Consider the following 20,805-nt stretch of genomic DNA (forward strand, 5'->3'; position numbering starts at 1 on the left):
CGCCGCGCCGCCGCCGCCGCCACCGCCGCCACCGCCGCCGCCGCCGCCGCCGCCATGCTGGAGGCCATGCGCGGCTGGCTGTGGCCGCGGCCGGAGCCAGCGGCCGCGCCCCCGCCGCTACACCTCTTCTTCCCGGCGGACGAGCCGCGGCCGGACGAGCAGCGCTGCTGGTTCGAGGGCCGCGTGCTGAGCGTGTCGCCCGAGGGCGGCACCGTCAGTGGCGACGTGTGGTTCGAGGCGGCGGCCGTGCGCGGCGGCAGGCTGCCCGAGGTGGGCGAGCTGGTGCGCGGCCAGTCGCGGCGCAGGGACGCCGGCCACGCCTGGCTCGCCGTTCACGTGGAGCCCGTCAGTGACGAGTGGGAGCGGGACACCGGCCATGCGCCGGCCGAGAACCGGCTGGTGGGCCAGCTGCGCTGCTTCGACGCCGGCGTGCTGGTGCTGGCCGACCGCGACCTGGAGTACCGGCTGCACCAGGGCTGCGCCGAGATCGACTTCGTGCCTATGGAAGGTGCGGCCCATGCGAGGCCGGGGTTATATGTGCAGTGTTGTTGGCTTTAGGGAGAGCATGTGTGCATGAATGACGCAACTATGCCTTCCTAAGCGCAGTCACCGTCAGTTACATGGGAGTCGGTGGCTCGATGCGACCTTTGCATTCACTGTGCTGTAAAGGTTGCGCTGATAAACGCCTCCGGTGCTGGGTGCACGCATGCTATCGTGCGAGGTGCCGTTGTAACGTCATCACTACGTGGGTCATTCCGCCTGGATGACGGTTGGTTGACGGTTGGTCGCCAGGCGACTGGCTGGAGGTGGAGAGCAGCGAGCCGATCCCGCTGGAGGTGACGGCCGAGGCGTGCGTCCAGGTGCGCCCGCTGCGCCGCTGGCAGCTCGACGGAGAGGTGACGCTCGTCGCTCACGAGCCGCCCGTCTTCGGGCTCGTCGATAACCAGGTGACGAGCGGGCGGCGCCGTATCGCCCACCGGCCGCATAAGTAGATCGCGGCACGCTGGTGTTCTTTTCAGCGACGGCTGCTGTTGTGTCGCTCCAAACCATGCCAGATTTTGAACCTTCTGATGGTCCTGTGTGCTTGCTCTCTTTGAAATATATAGCTCGGCATGTGGTTTTTATTGGATGAGCTCTCGGGGACGGTTCATGTGTGACTGTCTCGTGGAGGAAAGACGTCGCTGGCTCTCCGCAGCTGCCGGCTCCGCGCGCCTCTTAACACGGTCCGACTGTGCGCCGCCCTGCCAGGTGTACTTCCACGCGTCGGCCTGGCAGCTGCCGTACCTGCCGCGGCGCGGGGACCGCGTGCGCTGCTCGGCCGTCGAGAGCTCGCAGACGACACCGCGCGGCGTTACGCTCAACTGGCGCGCTGTCCGTGTGGCGGCGCTGGAGGCGCGCGCCTGGCTGCGCCCGGCGCCGGCCGCGCCGCCCACCGCTGCTGCCGCCACCGCCTTCTCAGCCGCTCTGCTCGAGGACAAACACGGGGTGACGGTCGCCGGCGACGGTGACTTCCGGCAGTTGAAGTGCGGCGAGAGCCGGCAGGCGGCGCTGGTGGTGCGCAACGGCAGCGGCGCCGCGGTAACGCTGGCCGCCGTCCGCCTGCTCTCGGACTCGGGTGGCCAGTTCTCGGCGGCGCTGCCGCAGCCGGCCGAGGTGCCGGCCGGCGGCCAGGCGGCGGTGGCCGTGCACTGCCGGGCGCATCTGCTGGGCGCTGCGCGTGCCCTCTGCCTGCTCGAGTTCGGCGCCTTCCAGATCGGCCGCTGGCTGAGCGTGACCGTGGAGGACCCGGACGCTCACCGGCTGCGACCGGGCGCGGCGGTGCGCCGTCGGCCGCGCGCCGCCGCCGCCGAGCTGGACGGCCGCCAGGGCTGTGTGGTGGTGCCCGGCCAGCCGGCCTTCAAGCCGGCGCCGTTCGTGTCGGCGCGGCTGGCGCCGTACCCGCTGCCGCCGCGCCTGCTGGCCATGGACGGCGATCAGCTGCTGCAGCACTACCCGTGCCTGGCCGACCCGCTGACCGCCGACAACTACCGACAGCGGCTCAGCCTGCTGCTCTTCCTCGAGGAGGTGGGCTGGCGCCGCCGCGGCCCGACGTCTGACGCTCGTCGGGCCGACGGGCGCGAGACCGCGCGGCGAGCGAGCGCCGCCCCAGTCCGCCCCACAGTGGCCCTCGACGTTGAGGCGGTAGCTGGACGTCAAGCGCGGTGGGTGACGACATAAGTTCCTGTTGGGATTGATGTCATGCCATGTGTCTTGGCGCCAGGCGGTGCCGAGCGATGGAGGGTGTTAGGGCCCCGGCAGAGTGCGCGACTGACCGCCTCGCCACCCGTCGCGCCTGACGCCCGCCGTCCGGCAGGTGGAGATGATCCGGCACATCCGCCAGTTCGACCTGACGGGCGTGGCGCTGTCGCGCGCCGGCGAGTGCCTCCAGTTGACGGTGCCCGGGCTGGCCGAGAGTCGGCCGTCGCTGGTGGTGGGCGACAAGGTGCTGCTCTCGCACCCCTTCGAGGAGTCCGGTCAGTGGCCCGGCCGCAGCTGGCCCGCCGGCCGGCGCTCCGTGCGCCGCCCCACGCCTGGGACGGTGACCCGGGCGCTGGAACGGTGCAGGGTAGGCGCGCCCTTGTTTGTCTCGCCCGCTGGCACGGCCTGCACCGCCGAGTTCAAACTGGACTCAGCGCGGACGCGGGCTCTGTGCGCCGACACGGTCGCTGTACACGAACATGCGCCCCGCACGTTCTCTGGGCCTCTGTAAGAGCGCTAACGCGCGACACGGGTGCTTAGGAGGCCATATCTGGTGTACAACATGTGCAACTGGAAGGTTCACGGGTGATTGAGAAATGGAAGCACCTCATGTAAGCGCGGTGTCATCCACCGCCTCGTGCCTTTTGCTGCTCCGTTGTTTGCGGTTTGTCTGAAGTGTAAGGGGGCGCGCCGTGCCCTCGCGTATCGCTCTGTTCTCCGGAGGTTTCCAGTACGAGAGAGAGAGAGACATACAGAGACAGAGACAGAGACAGAGACAGGCAGACAGACAGACAGAGACCTCACGGGCGCCGCTCTGTTGCCGGCAGGTCTGAAGTACGAGGGCCACATCCACCAGGTGCGCCACTCGGCCGTGGAGCTCATGTTTCACCCGGACTTCCAGCAGCGCTACACGGGCCAGGAGTACAACGCGTCGTTCGAGTTCAGCCGGAGCCAGCTGCGCCAGCTGCACCGGGCCGTGGAGACGGCCGTGGCGCGGCTCGGCGCCGGCGTCCTCTTCCCCAGCCGGGTCAGCGTCCGGCTGCCACAGGTGACCAGCCCAGCAGGGCTTGGGGCTCACTCCCCCCCCCCCTCCAGCGGGGTCACCGTGTAGCCGCTGCAGGTGACTGCCCTCGCAGGGGGTGAGGCTCCCCCCCCCCCCCCCCCCAGCCGGGTCACAGTCCAGCTCCCGCAGGTGACCGCCCGCGCTGAGGGGACCCCGTCACGGTGCGCTTTGTTCTCCTGCTCTTGGATTGTGTGAGACAACTGTATGCGTCCAAAAGTGGATGGACCACTGTCTATGCTGCTAGCTCAGGTTTGGTGTCCATGCTGTAATTGACGTCCAACCAGAATGAACGGAAATCTGGCGAGCGGGCAGCCGAGGCTACATGCCATAAAAATGAAGAATGGCAGAGTTTTACTCAGAAGGCAGTGGTGCGAACAGATCATGCATTGTTCGCGATTTCGTCCATATCCAGCACGTATGTAAGGCGGGGCCCTCGATTGACTTCTTTGTTTGACTCGTCAAGACCTTTCCGCCGAATTAGTTTTGTTTAGAAACATTCAGTGATTGCTTTCTGGTGTTAGTTTTATGCTCCCAAGCGGTCCCTCTGCGCAGGTAAGCTTTGTGGAGGAGGCCTGCTGGTCAGAGCCGCCCGTGTGCTCTCACACCAAGCGGGTATCGTTCGATCTGAACGACCAGTCCGCCGCGGAGGTGAAGCCCTCGCCGCCAGAACAGGAGGAGAAGCCGGGTGCCGGGCCCGCCGTGAACGGCCCGCCAGACGTGCCCCCGTCCAGCCGGCCCGAGACCAGACCGCCGGGCGCCGGCCAACCCGCTGTAAACGGCGTCACGCCCGCGCCACGACCGGAGGCGGCGTGCGTCGGCGCCGCGGGCCGGCCGGTGCCGGGCCCGAGCCGCCTCGTTAACGGCCACCGGACGACGGCGGGAGGCGCTGCGGCGCCGGCCGCCGGCCGGAGCTCCGGCCCGGCGACCGACGGCCAGTCCGAGTCGGACCTGTCGTTCACGTCGACCGAGGGCGGCTCTCAGGACGAGGCGCCGGCGCCGGGACGGCCCGGCCGCCGCCGCAGCCGCCGCCGCCAGGCCGTCGTCGACCGCTTGTTCAAGTCGGTCGCCGTCGCAGATGGCGCTGTGCCGGACTCCGGCGACCGAGCCCGGGCCCGGGCCCGGGCCGTCCCGGCGGCAGGGGACGGCGCCGCAGCAGCCGCCGCCCCCGCTCCCGCCCCCGCCCCTGCCGCCCCCGCTCTCCGCCGAGCAGCGGCCCACTCTGTCCGGGGGCTGCCCGCCTCGGTCCGAGCCGCCGTCGCCACCGCCGGAAACGGACGGACCGGCGTCGGCGCCGCCGCCCGCCTCTCGGACGCCGCCGTCGCCGCTCAAATCGCCGGCCCGCGCGTACGCGGCGGCCGCCGGCCGGCTGCGCGCGCTGTCTGCGGTGCCGGGCGCGCGGCGGGCGCCGTTCGTGCTGCCGCGACCGGCCGCCGCCGCCGTCGCCTCCTGCCGCCGCTGCCGCTGCTGACGGCGCCGACGGAGACGGGGCCGGCGCGGGCAGCTTCTGCGTGCCGCGGCTGCTGAGCATCGCCGGCGCCGAGCGACCTGGCGTCCGGCTGCTGCGCTGGTTCAACCGGGCGCTGAATGCCCGCCAGAGGTCGGCCGTCCGCCGCGTGCTCAAAGGTGAGGCCGGCCGGCGCTGACTAGCCCAGGCGCAGGGTCGGCTGACTGACGGGCGACAGCGCCGTGCGTCGGGCGGGGAACGGCGGCGGAACGACAACGCTGAAGGCGTGCGGTGGTGCCTTCCATGCTGGAGACCCCGCTGTGTGTTTGGAAACTGCCGTGCCACGTATGTGATCCCGCGTGACCCATTAGGTCAAACGCCACGCATGTGATGCCGCGTGACTCATTAGGCCAAACGCCACGTATGTGATCCCGCGTGACCCATTAGGCCAGATGCCACGTATGTGATCCCGCGTGACCCATTAGGCCAGATGCCACGTATGTGATCCCGTGTGACCCATTAGGCCAGATGCCACGTACGTGATCCCGCCTGACCCATTAGGCCAGATGCCACGGCGGACGTTGGCGGTATATGTGGCGGCTACGAGCGAAACCCTGGCTGACCCGGGTCGTGTTCTCATAGGGATGGCCCGTCCGCTGCCGTACATCATCTACGGCCCGCCGGGCTCCGGCAAAACGGTGACGGTGGTGGAGTGCATCCTCCAGGTGTACACTATGTGCCCGAACAGTCGGTACGTCTCCCTGCGAAAGTACGCAGTCTCGCCGGCTCTTTGCTTCGCATGGCGAGCCGGAGCACAGCGTAATTTGTTTCAGCAAGTGTTCTATGCCGTCCGTCCTTCGCCTTTCTTCCCGTGATCTGGGACACCTGGTTAGTGTTCGCAGACGTGTTGTCAGTGAGTGTCATGCGTGCGATGTCATGTGATGTCATGTCAGTGAGCCGGAGCTGGTGTGCTCGGGCCGGCGGTGGACCGGTGCGTCGGTCGGCAGCTGGTGCGCGGCTCGTGTTGGCCCGCTGCGGCGCCAGGGCCGGAGGTGGTCCGGGAGGGCCGGTGTGTGTGACTGACCGGCTGCCGTGTCCGGGCGCCGTCAGCCTGCTGGTGGCCACGCCCTCCAACAGCGCCGCCGATCTCATCACGGAGAGGCTGCACGCCAGCGGCGCCGTGCACAGCGCGGCCCTGGTGCGGCTCACCTCCTTCAACCGGTGGGTGCCGCGCGTGCCGCCGACGGCTGAACGTCGGCCAGAACTCCGACGATAGGGGGAGGGGGGGGGAGGGGTGAAGCTGACGACAGGGACTACCCGAGGCCGACGTCGGGGGCTGGCAGGGCCGAAGGCATGGGCTGGCAGAGGCCGACAGCATGGGCTGGCAGAGGCCGACGGCAGGGGCTGGGAGAGGCCGATGGCAGGGGCTGGCAGAAGCCGATGGCAGGGGCTGGCAGGGGCCGACGCCGGGGCTGGCAGGGGTAGACGTCGGGGACGCACTGGACAAGGCTTTTCGGAGGTAGCGTCCCGTGTATTTTAATAACGAGCGTTTCTACAGAGGCCAGAATGGTCTAAACAGCTATTTCTAATGCAGTGCGGGATGGGTATGCTAAGTTATTGATACGCCAGAAAGCCGAGGACAGTAGAGTGGCGTACTTGGAGTGGTGTTGGGAGCGCTCGTGTCGCCCGGCGGCGTGTGCCGCTGATGTGTGCGCCGGGGTGCCGCCAGGTCCGGGGACGCCTGTCCGGAGCCGGTGCAGCCGTACGTCATGTCCGGCGACTCTCTGGAGGCCGCCTCCCGGCGCCGTATCGTGGTCGGCACCGCCGGCGCCCTAGGTCCGTAGGCGCGGCGGCGGCCGGCCGGGCGCAGCGACGCTGCTGGCCAGCTGGAGCTAGTCTCATGGATGCTCATGCTCGATGCGAAGCCTGTGCTATTAAAGTCATTTTATATGCAACGAAAGGAAGCGTCGGTGTTGCCCGCGGCCGTGTTTCTTGCAGTAAGGGCTGGTGACTAGATCGTATGTAAGTGAATGCTCACACTGGCGTATTTTGGATACTCACTCTGCTGACGCTCGGTGGTGTGTCAAACTAATCGGTGTGTCCGTAGATTAGTGCTGGTACTCACGCCGGCTTCTCCGTACTGAGGGTCGCGCACGGGAGCGCCGCGGTGGGCGGCTGCTGATCGTGCCCCCTGTCGGCGCCCCGGCAGGCAACCTGTACCGGCTGGGGCTGCGGCAGAGTCACTTCACACACGCGTTCGTGGACGAGGCGGGCCACATGACGGAGCCGGAAACGCTGGTGGCGCTGGGCCTCGTGTCGGCGCTGGACGGCCAGGCCGTGCTGGCCGGCGACCCACAGCAGCTGGGGCCCGTCCTCCAGTCGCGATACGCCGCCGCTTGGGGACTCCAGGTCAGGGGAGGGGAGGGGAGGGCGCGCGGCGCCGGCGGCGGACGGCGGGGCTCTGCGGGCGGTGTCAGCTGCTGTGTGTGTGACGTCAGGGTCCGGAGGTCCGGCCCGGGGCGTCGGTCAGATCAGGAGATTAGGTGAGGGGAGAGGGAGGGGCGCGCGGCGCCGGCGGCGGACGGCGGGGCTCTGCGGGCGGTGTCAGCTGCTGAGTGTGACGTCAGGCTCCGGAGGTCCGGCCGGGGGCGTCGGTCAGATCAGGAGATTAGGTGAGGGGAGGGGAGGGGCGCGCGGCGCCGGCGGCGGACGGCGGGGCTCTGCGGGCGGTGTCAGCTGCTGAGTGTGACGTCAGGCTCCGGAGGTCCGGCCGGGGGCGTCGGTCAGATCAGGAGATTAGGTGAGGGGAGGGGAGGGCGCGCGGCGCCGGCGGCGGACGGCGGGGCTCTGCGGGCGGTGTCAGCTGCTGTGTGTGTGACGTCAGGTTCCGGAGGTCCGGCCCGGGGCGTCGGTCAGATCAGGAGATTAGGTGAGGGGAGAGGGAGGGCGCGCGGCCCGGCGGCGGCGGTGGGGCTCTGCGGGCGGTGTCAGCTGCTGAGTGTGACGTCAGGCTCCGGAGGTCCGGCCGGGGGCGTCGGTCAGATCAGGAGATTAGGTGAGGGGAGAGGGAGGGCGCGCGCGCCGGCGGCGGGCGGTGGGCTCTGCGGGCGGTGTCAGCTGCTGAGTGTGACGTCAGGCTCCGGAGGTCCGGCCGGGGGTCGGTCAGATCAGGAGATTAGGTGAGGGGAGGGGAGGGCGCGCGGCGCCGGCGGCGGACGGTGGGGCTCTGCGGGCGGTGTCAGCTGCTGAGTGTGACGTCAGGTTCCGGAGGTCCGGCCGGGGGCGTCGGTCAGATCAGGAGATTAGGTGAGGGGGAGGGAGGGCGCGGCGCCGGCGGCGGGCGGTGGGGCTCTGCGGGCGGTGTCAGCTGCTGAGTGTGACGTCAGGTTCCGGAGGTCCGGCCGGGGGCGTCGGTCAGATCAGGAGATTAGGTGAGGGGAGAGGGAGGGCGCGCGGCGCCGGCGGCGGACGGCGGGGCTCTGCGGGCGGTGTCAGCTGCTGAGTGTGACGTCAGGCTCCGGAGGTCCGGCCGGGGGCGTCGGTCAGATCAGGAGATTAGGTGAGGGGAGAGGAGGGGCGCGCGGCCGGCGGCGGCGGTGGGGCTCTGCGGGCGGTGTCAGCTGCTGAGTGTGACGTCAGGTTCCGGAGGTCCGGCCGGGGGCGTCGGTCAGATCAGGAGATTAGGTGAGGGAGAGGGAGGGCGAACGCGCCGGCGGCGGGCGGTGGGGCTCTGCGGGCGGTGTCAGCTGCTAAGTGTGACGTCAGGCTCCGGAGGTCCGGCCGGGGGCGTCGGTCAGATCAGGAGATTAGGTGAGGGGAGAGGGAGGGCGCGCGGCACCGGCGGCTGGCGGTGGGGCTCTGCGGGCGGTGTCAGCTGCTGAGTGTGACGTCAGGCTCCGGAGGTCCGGCCGGGGCGTCGGTCAGATCAGGAGATTAGGTAAGGGGATGGGGAGGGGAGGGAGCTAGATATGATGTCTGGGGTCGGGAGTCAAGATTGGTGTTTGACCCTTCAATGGTGACGGCATGCAACTCATGACGAACAGGTGCGAAGATAAAGGTTTGCTGCGGGCGCTATGTTCAACCGAGGCGCTCCTAGCTTTCTCATGGTTTACTCGAAGCTCTCTTTCGAACTCGAAGCTCCCACTGAACTCGAAGCTTTGTTGGGGAGATGTCATGGCAAGGGTCCTGCCTGCGACAATGAGCATGATCGTGAAGAACATTTGAATGTGAATGTATGCACTGTCACACTCGGGCGAGCGCGGTCGGTCGGGGCCCGGAGCGGTGTAAGCCGTCCAGCTGACCCCGCCGCGCCGCCGCAGACGTCGATGCTGGAGCGGCTGTCGGAGCGGCCGCTGTACGGCCGGGACGCCGAGAAGTTCGCCGACCACGGCTGCTAACAACCCGCTGCTGGTGAGTGGCCGCCGGCCGCGGCGCCAGGCGGGCACGCGCGGACGGCGGCTGGCCGGAGCGGGCGCACCGCTGGCGTCCGCTGATGCGTGTGCTGCCCGGAGGAGGGCCGTGTCCGGTCAGAGGTGGGTGACCAGCGGTCCAGCGGGTCGGCTAGCCCTCCACCGCTGGCGTCCGCTGAGCGTGTGCCATGCCCGGAGGAGGGGCCGTGTCGGTCAGAGGGTGTGAACCGCGTCCAGTGGTCGGCTGCCCTCCACCGCTTGGCGTCCGCTGAGCGTGGTGCCGCCCGGAGGAGGGCCCGTGTCGGTCAGAGGTGGTGACCGCGTTCAGCGGTCAGCTGCCTCCACCGCTGGCGGTTCCGCTGAGCGTGTGTCCGGCCCGTGAGGAGGGCCATGTCGGTCAGAGAGTGTGGGACCGGCGTCCAGGCGGTCGGCTGCCTCCACCACTGACTTGGCGTACGCTGAGCGTGTGCCGCCGGAGGAGGGCCGAGGTGTGACCGGTCCAGAGGTCGCTGCACCGTGTCCGGCGGTCGGCTGCCTCCACCGGTGAACGGCACAGAACGCCAGTGTTGACCTGGCGTCCGGTGGTCACCGACTAGAGCCGCGCGGTCGGGCTTGTGGCGGCCTCGCCGCGGGCCACCGACTGGCAGCGACAGACGGCTCCTTCCCCCTCCCCCCTCCCCCCTCCCCCCTCCCCCCCCCCTCCCGCCCTCCGGCTCCGGGCGTGACGCCGCGCCCCTACTCGGCAGGTGACCAAGCTGGTCAACAACTACCGCTCCCACCGCGAGCTGCTGACCGTGCCGTCCGCGCTCTTCTACCACTCGGAGCTGGTGCCGTGCCTGCATCCTGAACTGGCCAACAAGTGAGTCAGCTGAGCGGTGAGCTGGTCGGCCAGCGTCCTGCTCGGCCCCGGGAAGCAAGGCTCTTGATATGTAGCCGCGGTGCGGCTGCTAGTGGCTGCTTAACCTGCCTAGGTGTGGTTACCTTGAGGTGAATTCTTTCTGTTACGAGGGACTTCGAAAGAGCTATACTTGTTATGTCAAACACTTCAGGTAGTTATTGTGCCTTTTGCTACCAGTATTCAACACTGGTTATTGCTTTCGGGTACAGCTGTAGTAATTTAAGAGCATCCAGTATAGTGTTCAACGTAACGTTGAGTACGTTGCCGGTGTACGTACGAACGTTGAGCGCTGTCCGGCCCAGATCACTCGAGATGTATTTGAGCCGTCCATCAATAACAATACACATGTAGGGGAATGTGTTAAGGGACTACTAGGTTAGTAATGGAGGGAGTAATGGACGAGTCAACTGCATTGGTTATTTGCGCTGTTAATGGAACGTAGCGGGAGTGTACCAAGGGGAGAGAGGAGTTTTTTTGCCAGTGCGACTTGCTCAGATGCATTTGTAATGCCAGAATATTGAAAACAGAAATTAAAACATCGAAGTCGGATGCCACTCGTGACTGGGAGCACACCCGTTTGTTTCGCTTCTCTAGATTAATTATGGCCTAAACGGACGTTACTTTTTGGGTTGTTACTCATATCGCAAGCGTGACCAGGGAGGGGTTATCTAGCGTGCTGCGTGGATTAGTTGAGGGACGGTCGAAGCTCATTTGACGGCCATTCGCGTCAAGGTCCTATCTTTGATGTGGTGAAATGGGCCTATGCTGTACTGGTTTGCGGCAGATTGTGTACATCGCGAGTATATCCGGCCGCTGGTGGGGCACATTTGGGTCTATAATATATTTGCCGCCTGTGAGATTTGAACTCACGACCCCTGGTTTACGAGACCAGTGCTCTGCCACTGAGCTAAGGCGGCTGATATTTATCCGGCCGGTTTTGAGGCGTCTCCGCGTGAAGAAGCCAGCGAAACCTGTTTTGAGCTGTAAGGGGCATGATGATTACTCACTGCCGAAGCGCACCCGGCGGGCGGACGTTTACGCGTTTACCGTGCGTTGGGACAGCGGACGACATCATTGAGCGTGTTTGTGGACGATGCTCGTCCAAGTAACGGGTGTCGCATTTGTGCACAGACGCGCACCGCGATAACAGCCGACAACTGCATCACGGCGATATTTCGGCACGGTTTAGTAACGCAAGTGCAGGGGTTCTGACTGGGTCGAGGAGCGTGTCCGCTGGGAAGACATTAAACCGACAGTCTGCCGTAGTGCGCTCTGTTTCTGTAGACGCTGTACGTTTTTCAGATCTGCTACTTCGTCAGCTACTGCACGTTTCGCAAAGCTCTGATGACACGCACCGTTTTCCGTCAAAGGCGGGACATGGTTCCGTATGTCGAGAAAAATGCGACATATGTGCTGGCTGTTTAGTGTCGCTTTCCCCGGCTTACCGTGCCGTTCTGAAAAAAAATGGTGACACCGTCTGATTCAGGATTTCAAATGTCTGTCATCGATAGCTGCTCGTATGAAGCGTCTGCACTTAATCTAAATGCCGGCCCCATGCTGTGATGACGTCTCAGCGGACGCTTACGCTCTGCCGTCTCTGGGTTGTGCGCCGCTCTGGCGTGTAGTCTCAAGGCCATGCGTCGCTGTGGTGTGTAGCCTCAGGGCCATGCGTCGCTGTGGCGTGCAGCCTCAGGGCCATGCGTCGCTGTGGCGCGTAGCCTCAGGGCCATGCGTCACTGGCGTGTAGCCTCAGGGCCATGCGTCGCCCTGGCGTGAAGCCTCAGGGCCATGCGTCACTTTGGCGTGTAGCCTCAGCGCCATGCGTCGCTGTGGCGTGTAGCCTCAGCGCCATGCGTCGCTGTGGCGTGCAGCTTCAGGGCCATACGTGCTCTGGCGTGTAGCCTCAGGGCCATGCGTCGCCCTGTCGTGAAGCCTCAGGGCCATGCGTCACTCTGGCGTGTAGCCTCAGCGCCATGCGTCGCTGTGGCGTGTAGCCTCAGCGCCATGCGTCGCTGTGGCGTGCAGCTTCAGGGCCATACGTGCTCTGGCGTGTAGCCTCAGGGCCATGCGTCGCTCTGGCTCGGCCGCTCCCTGGCCGTGTGGCGGCTGCGTGACGGGCCGGTGCCGCGGCCTGCAGGTGGACCCAGCTGGAGTTCCTGCCGCGAGCCGGCTTCCCGATGCTGCTGCACGGCGTGCGCGGCCAGAACGTCCAGGAGGGCGACAGTCCGTCGTGGTTCAACCCGGCCGAGGCGTTCCAGGTGAGCCCTCGGCCCGCCGCTCCGCCCAGCCGGTGCTGGCCGGGAATCAACCCCCCCCCCCCCCCCCCCAGCGTGCAACCGGGCGTGCGGGCTGGTCCGCGGCAGCTCAGCTGGCTGGTCGCTGAGTGTCGGCCGCTTGAAATCACGCTCGAGGGATGAGTGGGCGAGCCTGGAGGGCCGATGTCCCGGCCGCTGTCAAGCGAGTGATGTACCCAGCGTTGTTAACCTTTAGCAGCACGTGCTCTGTATGATCGTTCATCTCAGTATGCGATGAGTCGCAGCGAAACGAGCAGAGGTTCGTGTGTACGCGAATCATTGCCGGCCGCATGACCTCTTATGAGCTCGGTGTTGGCTGTTGAGGCGTATCTGATCCCATTGCTGGGTTTGTGATGAATTTGTGAGCGTTCTTCTATGATCGTGATATAATTTATGATCGTGATGTGATCTGTTCTCGTGCTTCTGTGATCGTGATGTGATTTGCGATCGTGCTTTAGTGATCTGATGTGATTTGTGATCGCGATGTGATTTGTGATCATGGTGTGATTTGTGATCGCGCTTCTGTGGTCACGATGTGATTTGTGATCGCGCCTCCAGTCTGTTTTCTGCGTTGCGATGGATCGGCCGTGATGGTGCTGTGCCTGTGATGCCGTGGCCGGGCCCAGGTGATCCGGTACCTGCAGAAGCTCGGATCGGCTGGTGTCAGCTGGTCGCAGGTGGGCGTTATATCACCGTACCGCAAGCAGACCGAGAAGATCCGCGAGCTGATCAGCACCTTCGGCCTGCCCATGGTCAAGGTAGGCAGCTCAGGCAGACGGCTGGCCCGCGGGAGCGGCAGAACTGCCCATGGTTCAGGGCCAGACAAGCAAGGCGTGGAGTGAGTCAGCGCAACATGCGAGACGAATGCTGGCACTAACATTTGGGCAGTCGAATACTTTGAGGGTCAGACCGTGCCTGGAGTGGTCTGCTACCTTGACATAGGCCCGCTCGCTCCACATGTCGTGTCGGCGTAGTGTCGCAGCAAAGGGCAGCTCACATACGGACCGGTCCACCCAGCCCCAGGTGGGGTCGGTGGAGGAGTGTCAGGACCATGAGCGAGAGCTCGTACTGATCTGGACCCGTCCCGCCCACGGGTGGGGTCGGCGGAGGAGTGTCAGGACCATGAGCGAGAGCTCGTACTGATCTGGACCCGTCCCGCCCACGGGTGGGGTCGGCGGAGGAGTGTCAGGACCATGAGCGAGAGCTCGTACTGATCTGGACCCGTCCCGCCCACGGGTGGGGTCGGCGGAGGAGTGTCAGGACCATGAGCGGGAGCTCGTCGTACTAATCTGGACCCGTCCCGCCCACAGGTGGGGTCGGTGGAGGAGTGTCAGGACCATGAGCGAGAGCTCGTACTGATCTGGACCCGTCCCGCCCACGGGTGGGGTCGGTGGAGGAGTTTCAGGACCATGAGCGAGAGCTCGTACTGATCTGGACCCGTCCCGCCCACGGGTGGGGTCGGCGGAGGAGTGTCAGGACCATGAGCGGGAGCTCGTCGTACTAATCTGGACCCGTCCCGCCCACAGGTGGGGTCGGTGGAGGAGTTTCAGGACCATGAGCGGGAGCTCGTCGTACTAATCTGGGCCCGTCCCGCCCACGGATGGGGTCGGTGGAGGAGTTACAGGACCATGAGCGAGAGCTCGTCGTACTGATCTGGACCCGTCCCGCCCACAGGTGGGGTCGGCGGAGGAGTGTCAGGACCATGAGCGGGAGCTCGTCGTACTAATCTGGACCCGTCCCGCCCACAGGTGGGGTCGGTGGAGGAGTTTCAGGGCCAGGAGCGGGAGGTGATCATCCTGACCACGGTCCGTTCCTCGACCGCGACGCTGCAGCATGACATCATGTACCATCTGGGCTTCATGCAGGTAGGTGACGCCCAGTCAGCTGTGCCTGGCTGGCTGGGCTGGCGCTGGCGCTGGGAGCAGGACGGTAACCAGGCCATTGTTCGTTTTCATCATCATGGCTCCGTGGATCGCCCATAAGGCTAGTTCTTCAGTTCGCTCTCGAGCCGCTGCCGTGTAATGCGTCGGTTGCGGAACGTCTGTAATCAGGGCCATTCGCCGCGGTGCTCTCTGACTCCGCCTGAGGCTGAGCTGCGCCCGGGCAGCGGGCGGTCCTGTGCTCGCGCGCTCAGCCATGTCGGCGCGCCGTAACCGTGACAGCGCGCGCCCACAGAACCGGCGCCGCTTCAACGTGGCCGTCACGCGCGCCCAGTGCTTGCTGATCGTGGTGGGCAACCCGGACCTGCTGCTGGCCGACCAGCACTGGAGTCACCTGGTGCGGCACGCCGTCACCAACGGCGCCGCCATCGGCTGCGACGGCCTGCTGTAGCAGCTGGCCCGGCTGCTACAGCAGGCGACGCGGCCGACCGAGGCGCCGCCGGAGAGGGTCCGGCGGCGCTCTGTGGCCCGGCCGTGGAGCCGCCACGCGAGGCGGCTGCTATGAGAGCGCGCAGCGCGCGGCGGCGGCTTTGGTGTGGTGCAGTGGCGGTAGCGCAGTGCTGCGTGTGGTAAAAAGCACTGTGGAGGCAGCGGTTCATCGTTCTTTAGCGGTCGGGCCTTTTTTTAAACCTTACACACAACGACGCTCACGTCGCCGACACGGACTTTTGCACCTGGTTAGACGCATGTTCAGATCTCACGCGATGCGCGTCGATCTTGCTCCGCCGGTAGAAGCTCAGGTTAATCATCCTGCAGGGAATAGGAGTCAGGTTTACAGAGCTTCATCAGGTCCGCAATGTTGCCCCACGGGCAGTGATACCAAGTGGCGAGTCAAGTGCGCTGTCTTAATGCGGTGATGACGCAATGACACGACGTTTGCAAGCTTACTACTTTGTTTTCTTCGACGCAACAATCCCATCCCCAGCTGTTGTCGAAGTCATCACAGTCACTCGCCAAGCACCACCCGAAAACCACGTGTGACACAAGCTGTAGTGCCGCAGAGAGATCTGACACCAAGGCACGTTCAGAAACCGCCCCTCCATAAGCATGACATCGTTACATGGGGTCCACCAGGCGCCGCGCGACCGAAGGACGTTTACAACAGCAGCTGCCGCAGCCCCACATCCACCAGACTGGGGCATAGCCCACTCTGGCCACAAGCGGGGCTTCTGCGGGACGGAATACCTGACCCCCACACGCGTTACATGATCACCGGCTCCCGGGCCGCTAGCCACGTGACACGGCCGCCGCTCGCGAGCCGCCAGAGCACGTGACGTGATCACCGGACCCCGGGACGCTAGCCACGTGACACGACCGCCGCTCGCGAGCCGCCAGAGCACGTGACGTGATCACCGGACCCCGGGACGCTAGCCACGTGACACGACCGCCGCTCGCGAGCCGCCAGAGCACGTGACGTGATCACCGGACTCCGGGACGCTAGCCACGTGACACGACCGCCGCTCGCGAGCCGCCAGAGCACGTGACGTGATCACCGGACCCCGGGACGCGTGTTCCTGCTGAAAGTCTGCGGGGGGACGTGACCTCGCCGACAGGGCTCGTGTCTCATTGGAGGGCGGAGAGCTACCGCGCCGCCGTGCAGCGGGTGAGGCCACCGCCGTCCTCGCTCACGCCGTCCGAGCGGGCAGCCACGGCCGGGGCCGCGCAGACCGGGGCCGAGCTCAGCGGCTTTGGCTCGAGCCAGAGACGGCTTCGCGTTGTCCTGCTGCGGCGCTGGTCTACGGCGGCGGTAGCGGTGCGTCTGTCGCCGACGCTATAGGAGAATCTCGTTCTTGTAGCTGCGCATGAGGTCCTTGTGCGGCAGGATGATGCAGTTGAGCACGATCTTCTCGCGGGCCACGCTGACGTTACTCCCTGCCGACGCGGTTCCAGGGACTTCAGCGCGGGCGAGAACGACGACGGGCCGCCCGTGGCACGTGCGCGATAATTTAGCACAAGAACACGAGCGGCCGGCAGGGCTTAAAACCCACCGGCCATGGGCGATGCGTTATGACCGCATCCACGTCAGGGCGGGTGTGATGGGTCCCTACACAATTCCCCTGCGTCCCCCACACTGCTCCCTTTCATCCCCCCACACCACTCCTTTGCATATCCCCACACCGCTCCACTGCATTCCCCACACTGCTTCCCAGCTCCCCTGCATCCCCGCACCGCTCCATGCATCCCCTACACTGTTCCACTGCGTCCCCTGCATCCCCCATACCGCTCCCTTGCATACCCCACAACGTTCCACTGCGCCCCCACACTGCTCCCCTGCATCCCCAACACCGCTCTCTTGCATCCCCACACCGCTCCCCTGCGTCCTCCACACTGTTCCCCTGCATCCCCGCACCGCTCCCATGCATCCCCCACACCGCCCCTGCATGCCCGCGCCGCGTCGCTGCGCCACCCACCCAGTATGGTGATGGACGGATTGAGCTTGCCGTCGCTGCTGAAGAGCGGCACGTTGTCCATCTTGGCGAACGGCTTGTTGGGGTCGGGGTCGCAGGGCGTGCCCTCGACGCGCGACCAGGCGCCGACCACGCTGTCCCAGCCCAGCACGGCGTGCAGTACCAGCGAGTGCTCGCGCACGCGCGCCGCGCCCAGCACGATGGCCTCGCGGATGCGCACGCCCTCGCCCACCTCGGCATTCCGGCCCACGCTCACGTTGGGCCCCAGCTGTCGGCGGGGCAGGCGGTGACGCGCGCGTCACGACAGGTCGGCGGGCGTCGGCCTGGCGGCTTACCGGTGCTTCGGGAAATATGGTACAACACACTGCATGGACGTTCACCTCTGACAACACTAGACGCTTACCCAGGAGGGCACGAAGCCGGACAACATGGCAGAGAACTGGAGAGGTGCAAGAGCAGTCTGATGAAGATCACAATGGCTGTGAGGCGAGAAACGCGTGACGATGACATACAGCCCGACTGAAGACATGTTTGTAACGACCATAGACAGCGGAGATGCCGATGCCACCAACACCAGCAATGGCACGAGTTTTACACGCCACAATAAGATCAAAACTAGCGGGGAATTAAATGGGAAAAGTGTCCCTATGCCGGTCAGTGAGTCGCTGGATGTCGGTCGCGCAGGGGCCGGGTGGCGTGCGCGTACCACGGCTGTCGGGTGGATAGTGGCTGTTGGATGGATCCAGACGTCTCCGATGATCTTACATGGCTTCCCGTCCTCGGCCAAGGGCACCTGCCGACCGGTCACAAACCACTCAGAGGCGACCTCCGCCAGAAACAGCTCCAAACAAACATCAGTGATAAACTACACGATGCCCGAGCCAATTTTATCTGACAGCTGGCCAGTCAGAGACGGCCTCCGGCAGGATAGTCGACCAATCGACCAAGAGACACACATCGCTAAAGGGGCGGGGGGGGGGGATCGGAAACAGTCTCTATGGGAGCTGGCCGACCCAGGAAAGACAAAATCACAAAGAGAAGTGAGCCAAATTCCAACGCCACATGCCAACCAGAACTGACCATCCTGTCACTCCGATGAAAATGTGTCGGAAAGTTGCTTTTGAGAGTATTTCAGCTGATTCTATGCTCCGCTAGGCATGTCAGGCGGGCGCTTGGCGCCAAGCTCAAACCGTGCAGTCATTTTTGCAAGTGACTGAACACGACGCTGTTTATCTGCTGTGCAAAAAAGAACAAGTGACTGACACATCTACACGACCCTCCTACACACAATATAGCAAACACACGGCTGGTGATCGGCCAGCAGACATTCAGCAGTCCCTAACGCATTCCGCCACTAAGACCTATCCGACCCAGTCCCGGTCGGCAGTGCGCACCCCGTTGTCGCGGTACAGCTTGAGATAGTGCCGGTTGCTGTAGAGCGCAGCCGAAGCCGTCTTGATCTGGCTCCACCAGCGGCTGGTTTGGTAGACAAAGGCACGCCCCGTGCCGGCCAGCGGCGCCAGAATGTCCTGCTCCAGGCTGATGGTCTCGCCGCTGGCCGCGCCGCCCTCCACGTAGTCGGAGCTGGCGGCGCGCGGCTGGCGTCAGGGGCCGGCTCCCCAGCGGACAGGGCAGGCACCAAGGCGGCTCATACGGCCTGTAGCCACGCGGCCGGCGGCAATCAGAAACGCCCGCAGGCAAATGGAAGTAGGGGCGAGAACAAGCAGCATCAGTTAAACACAGCTCAAGACAAGGATAGTAATAGCAGGATGCGTAATGGCCGAGCGGATGGAATCTTTAGCTCACACGTGGAAGCCCGGGTTCGTGCCCCACTTGCGCCGCGCCCCTGAGCGCGTCCTCTACAGTGCTTCATTAAAGAATGCGTGATCAGGCGCGACGCGTTCCCTTGTTAAAAAGGACAATAGTGACATTCCAAGTCGGCACATAATGTGGTGGTCATTCGGGACTATGGGGCACGGACCGCAGATGAACCAAGATGTGTCCGCTTGATATGAACAGGGTCTGAAGATTTTTTTCTTCTTTTGAGTTCACAATTCTTATGCCGGCGGTATTCAACCTTACATCGGCACCCATGGTAGCAAGTCGCTAGCATTCGTGACCCTGAGCCCAGGCTGAAATCTCAAGTCTTAAAACATAAATAACGTTTGTTTGATAACATTGTTTAACCAGTACCTTCTGGCTTCTAGTATATTACAGATGGATCAATGCTACCATAAAAATTCTGAACTTATATGTGCCTGTAAAAGGGCGGTCATTTGTGTCCACACTGCCTGACTTCAGGCGTGCTTGCGATGGTTCAGTTGTTATAAGAATGCGTAAAAAGTAAAAGTCGTGCCGCCCGACACTGCAGGTGGGACCACCGGCTCCTGCGGTCCGGCCGACGGCCGCAGGTCAGTGCTGTCACGGCCTCGGCAATCCCCGCAGGCAGGGCTTGACCACCTGCAAGACGCATCCCCACCGTACCAGCTCACCTGTACAGCTCCTCCTGCTTGCGCTTGAAGACGGCGCCGATCTGCTGGAAGATGTCGCTGCTGCAGATGTAGATGCCCGTGTTGATGAGCGTCGAGACGAACGTCTCCGGCTTCTCCACGTAGTGCACCACGGCGTGTGTGGCGCTGTCCTCGGCGATGCAGCCGAAGTTGACGGACTGCTGGCGCGTGGCCTCGGTGGCCATGACGGTGAGGAGCGTGCCGTCCGGCCGCGCCCGGTGGAACGCCAGCAGCCCGTCCAGCCGGAAGTCGCCGCACACGTCGCCGTTGAGCACGAAGAAGGCGTGCGGCGCGCCAGCGCGGATCTGGTCGCGGAACTGGTAGAGGCCGCCGGCGGTGCCGAGCGCGGCGTACTCCTGCAGGTAGCGCACCGTGACGCCGTAGCGCTGCGTCATGTCAGCCAGGAACTGGTGCAGTTCGGCGGCCGGGTACACGCCCAGCAGCAGTACCTCGCGCAGTCCCGGCACGGAAGCGCATGCCTCGATGTGGTGCTGGATCACCGGCCGGCCGGCAACCGGGAACAGTGGCTTGGGCACCCGCAGCGACAGAGGTCGGAATCGTGTGCCTGCCAGGGTCAGCGGGTGGCCACCATGAGCACATTACCAGCGAGAGGGGCAGGGCAGTACCCCTGGCAGCTGGCATTACACCAACCTGAACCAGTGGTAACACTGCATTTAACCTGGCAGCAACATGCCAAATTAAATCTGGCCATGGCACTGCTACCTTACCACTTTAACAAAACTACATGTTATGATATTGCATTCATCTCTACTTTGACTTATCATATAAATCTACATATGTCACATCATGGCCACATCATGTCATATAAAGTTACTTTTCAAAAATGCTTCAGGTGTATAGCCACATGAAGTTAACTTTGCAACACAAAAAAATCCCTAAAACATTGATCTTGTACATGCTGAAGTTAGTGGTACCAGTGGACCAGCATTGCTTGAATATATACCATGCATGTGCTACAGTTGCTACTGCAATACAAGTAACCATTGCAGTTGACACACTGTTAAATCCCAATTATTCAGTTATGCTGTCACAAAGCTGTTACATCAGACACATTAAGCATGACATGTAAATATTTGCAGCCTAGCATGTGCCCACTGCACATGCCATATCGTATGCTGAATTATATGATAAACAAGACTATCTTTCATAAAAGGAGGGTAAGGCAGTTGGTTCAAATTTCAATGGGGTACAAATCTTGGATAACGCACAACTGCCTATTGCCCAGGGGCATATCTAAACGTGACAAACCTTTTTGAGGGCCGCCAATCAATATAACAGCTTTCAACATCATTGAACTGTAGTCAGTTACTTCTATTAAGTTGAAAAAACGCTACGACTCCTATACCCCCAAGACAATGACGTCCCCTGTTTAGTAAACAGAACCCCCGCTCTACCACGGCTGCAAACGATGCCTACATTTTCAATACATCTTTGGCGCCCTTGCTTCATATACTTGTTGGAATGCAGTCAATACAGGAAAGATAAACGGTGCGTTATTATTTTCAAGGCTAGAATGTAGGCTTTCGTGAAAGTGTGAAGTAGGGCCTAATATTTCTCGAGAAATGCTGTTTGAGTTCACA

General features: G+C 63.7%; 2 protein-coding genes and 1 non-coding gene across 3 annotated transcripts; 1 reads left to right on the forward strand and 2 right to left on the reverse strand.

Moving 5' to 3' along the window:
* The first annotated feature begins 4 nt into the window (after positions 1–4).
* Positions 5–14,677, forward strand: armi (probable RNA helicase armitage). Its single transcript, XM_037221884.1, is given in 20 exon segments — positions 5–508; positions 793–947; positions 1,249–1,554; positions 1,672–1,818; positions 1,978–2,064; positions 2,354–2,513; positions 3,066–3,286; positions 3,854–4,177; positions 4,819–4,924; positions 5,388–5,496; positions 5,856–5,966; positions 6,475–6,581; positions 6,955–7,154; positions 9,065–9,136; positions 9,138–9,155; positions 9,901–10,013; positions 12,190–12,310; positions 12,973–13,104; positions 14,095–14,211; positions 14,522–14,677. Coding segments are annotated over 20 exon segments (3,216 nt in total). The 5' UTR covers positions 5–54.
* On the reverse strand, positions 10,898–10,969 carry TRNAT-CGU (transfer RNA threonine (anticodon CGU)). Its single transcript has one exon. It is a non-coding gene; the product is annotated as a tRNA-Thr (tRNA).
* Positions 14,678–15,708: 1,031 nt separating the features above from the next.
* Positions 15,709–20,627, reverse strand: Gmppa (GDP-mannose pyrophosphorylase A). The gene is made up of 6 exons (XM_037221551.1): positions 20,474–20,627; positions 19,187–19,769; positions 18,089–18,278; positions 17,401–17,487; positions 16,698–16,962; positions 15,709–16,158 (listed from the first exon to the last, which is right to left on the reverse strand). Exons 1-6 carry the CDS (start codon positions 20,514–20,516, stop codon positions 16,058–16,060), a joined length of 1,269 nt encoding a protein of 422 aa, XP_037077446.1. The 5' UTR covers positions 20,517–20,627; the 3' UTR covers positions 15,709–16,057.
* Positions 20,628–20,805: the final 178 nt, after the last annotated feature.

The sequence above is a fragment of the Pollicipes pollicipes genome, unplaced genomic scaffold (assembly GCF_011947565.3).
Source record: "Pollicipes pollicipes isolate AB1234 unplaced genomic scaffold, Ppol_2.1 Scaffold_4740;HRSCAF=5597_pilon_pilon_pilon, whole genome shotgun sequence".
Lineage (NCBI taxonomy): Eukaryota > Metazoa > Arthropoda > Thecostraca > Pollicipedomorpha > Pollicipedidae > Pollicipes > Pollicipes pollicipes.

Coding starts and splice junctions, on each gene's coding strand:
- Gmppa (XM_037221551.1), bottom strand. CDS start 20,516: ATGATGTTGAAAGCTGTTATATTGATTGGCGGCCCTCAAAAAG. Junction 18,279..19,186: donor AAGCAGGAGGAGCTGTACAG/GTGAGCTGGTAC, acceptor GCGCGCCGCCAG/CTCCGACTACGTGGAGGGCG. Junction 17,488..18,088: donor AGCTGTACCGCGACAACGGG/GTGCGCACTGCC, acceptor ACCGGTCGGCAG/GTGCCCTTGGCCGAGGACGG.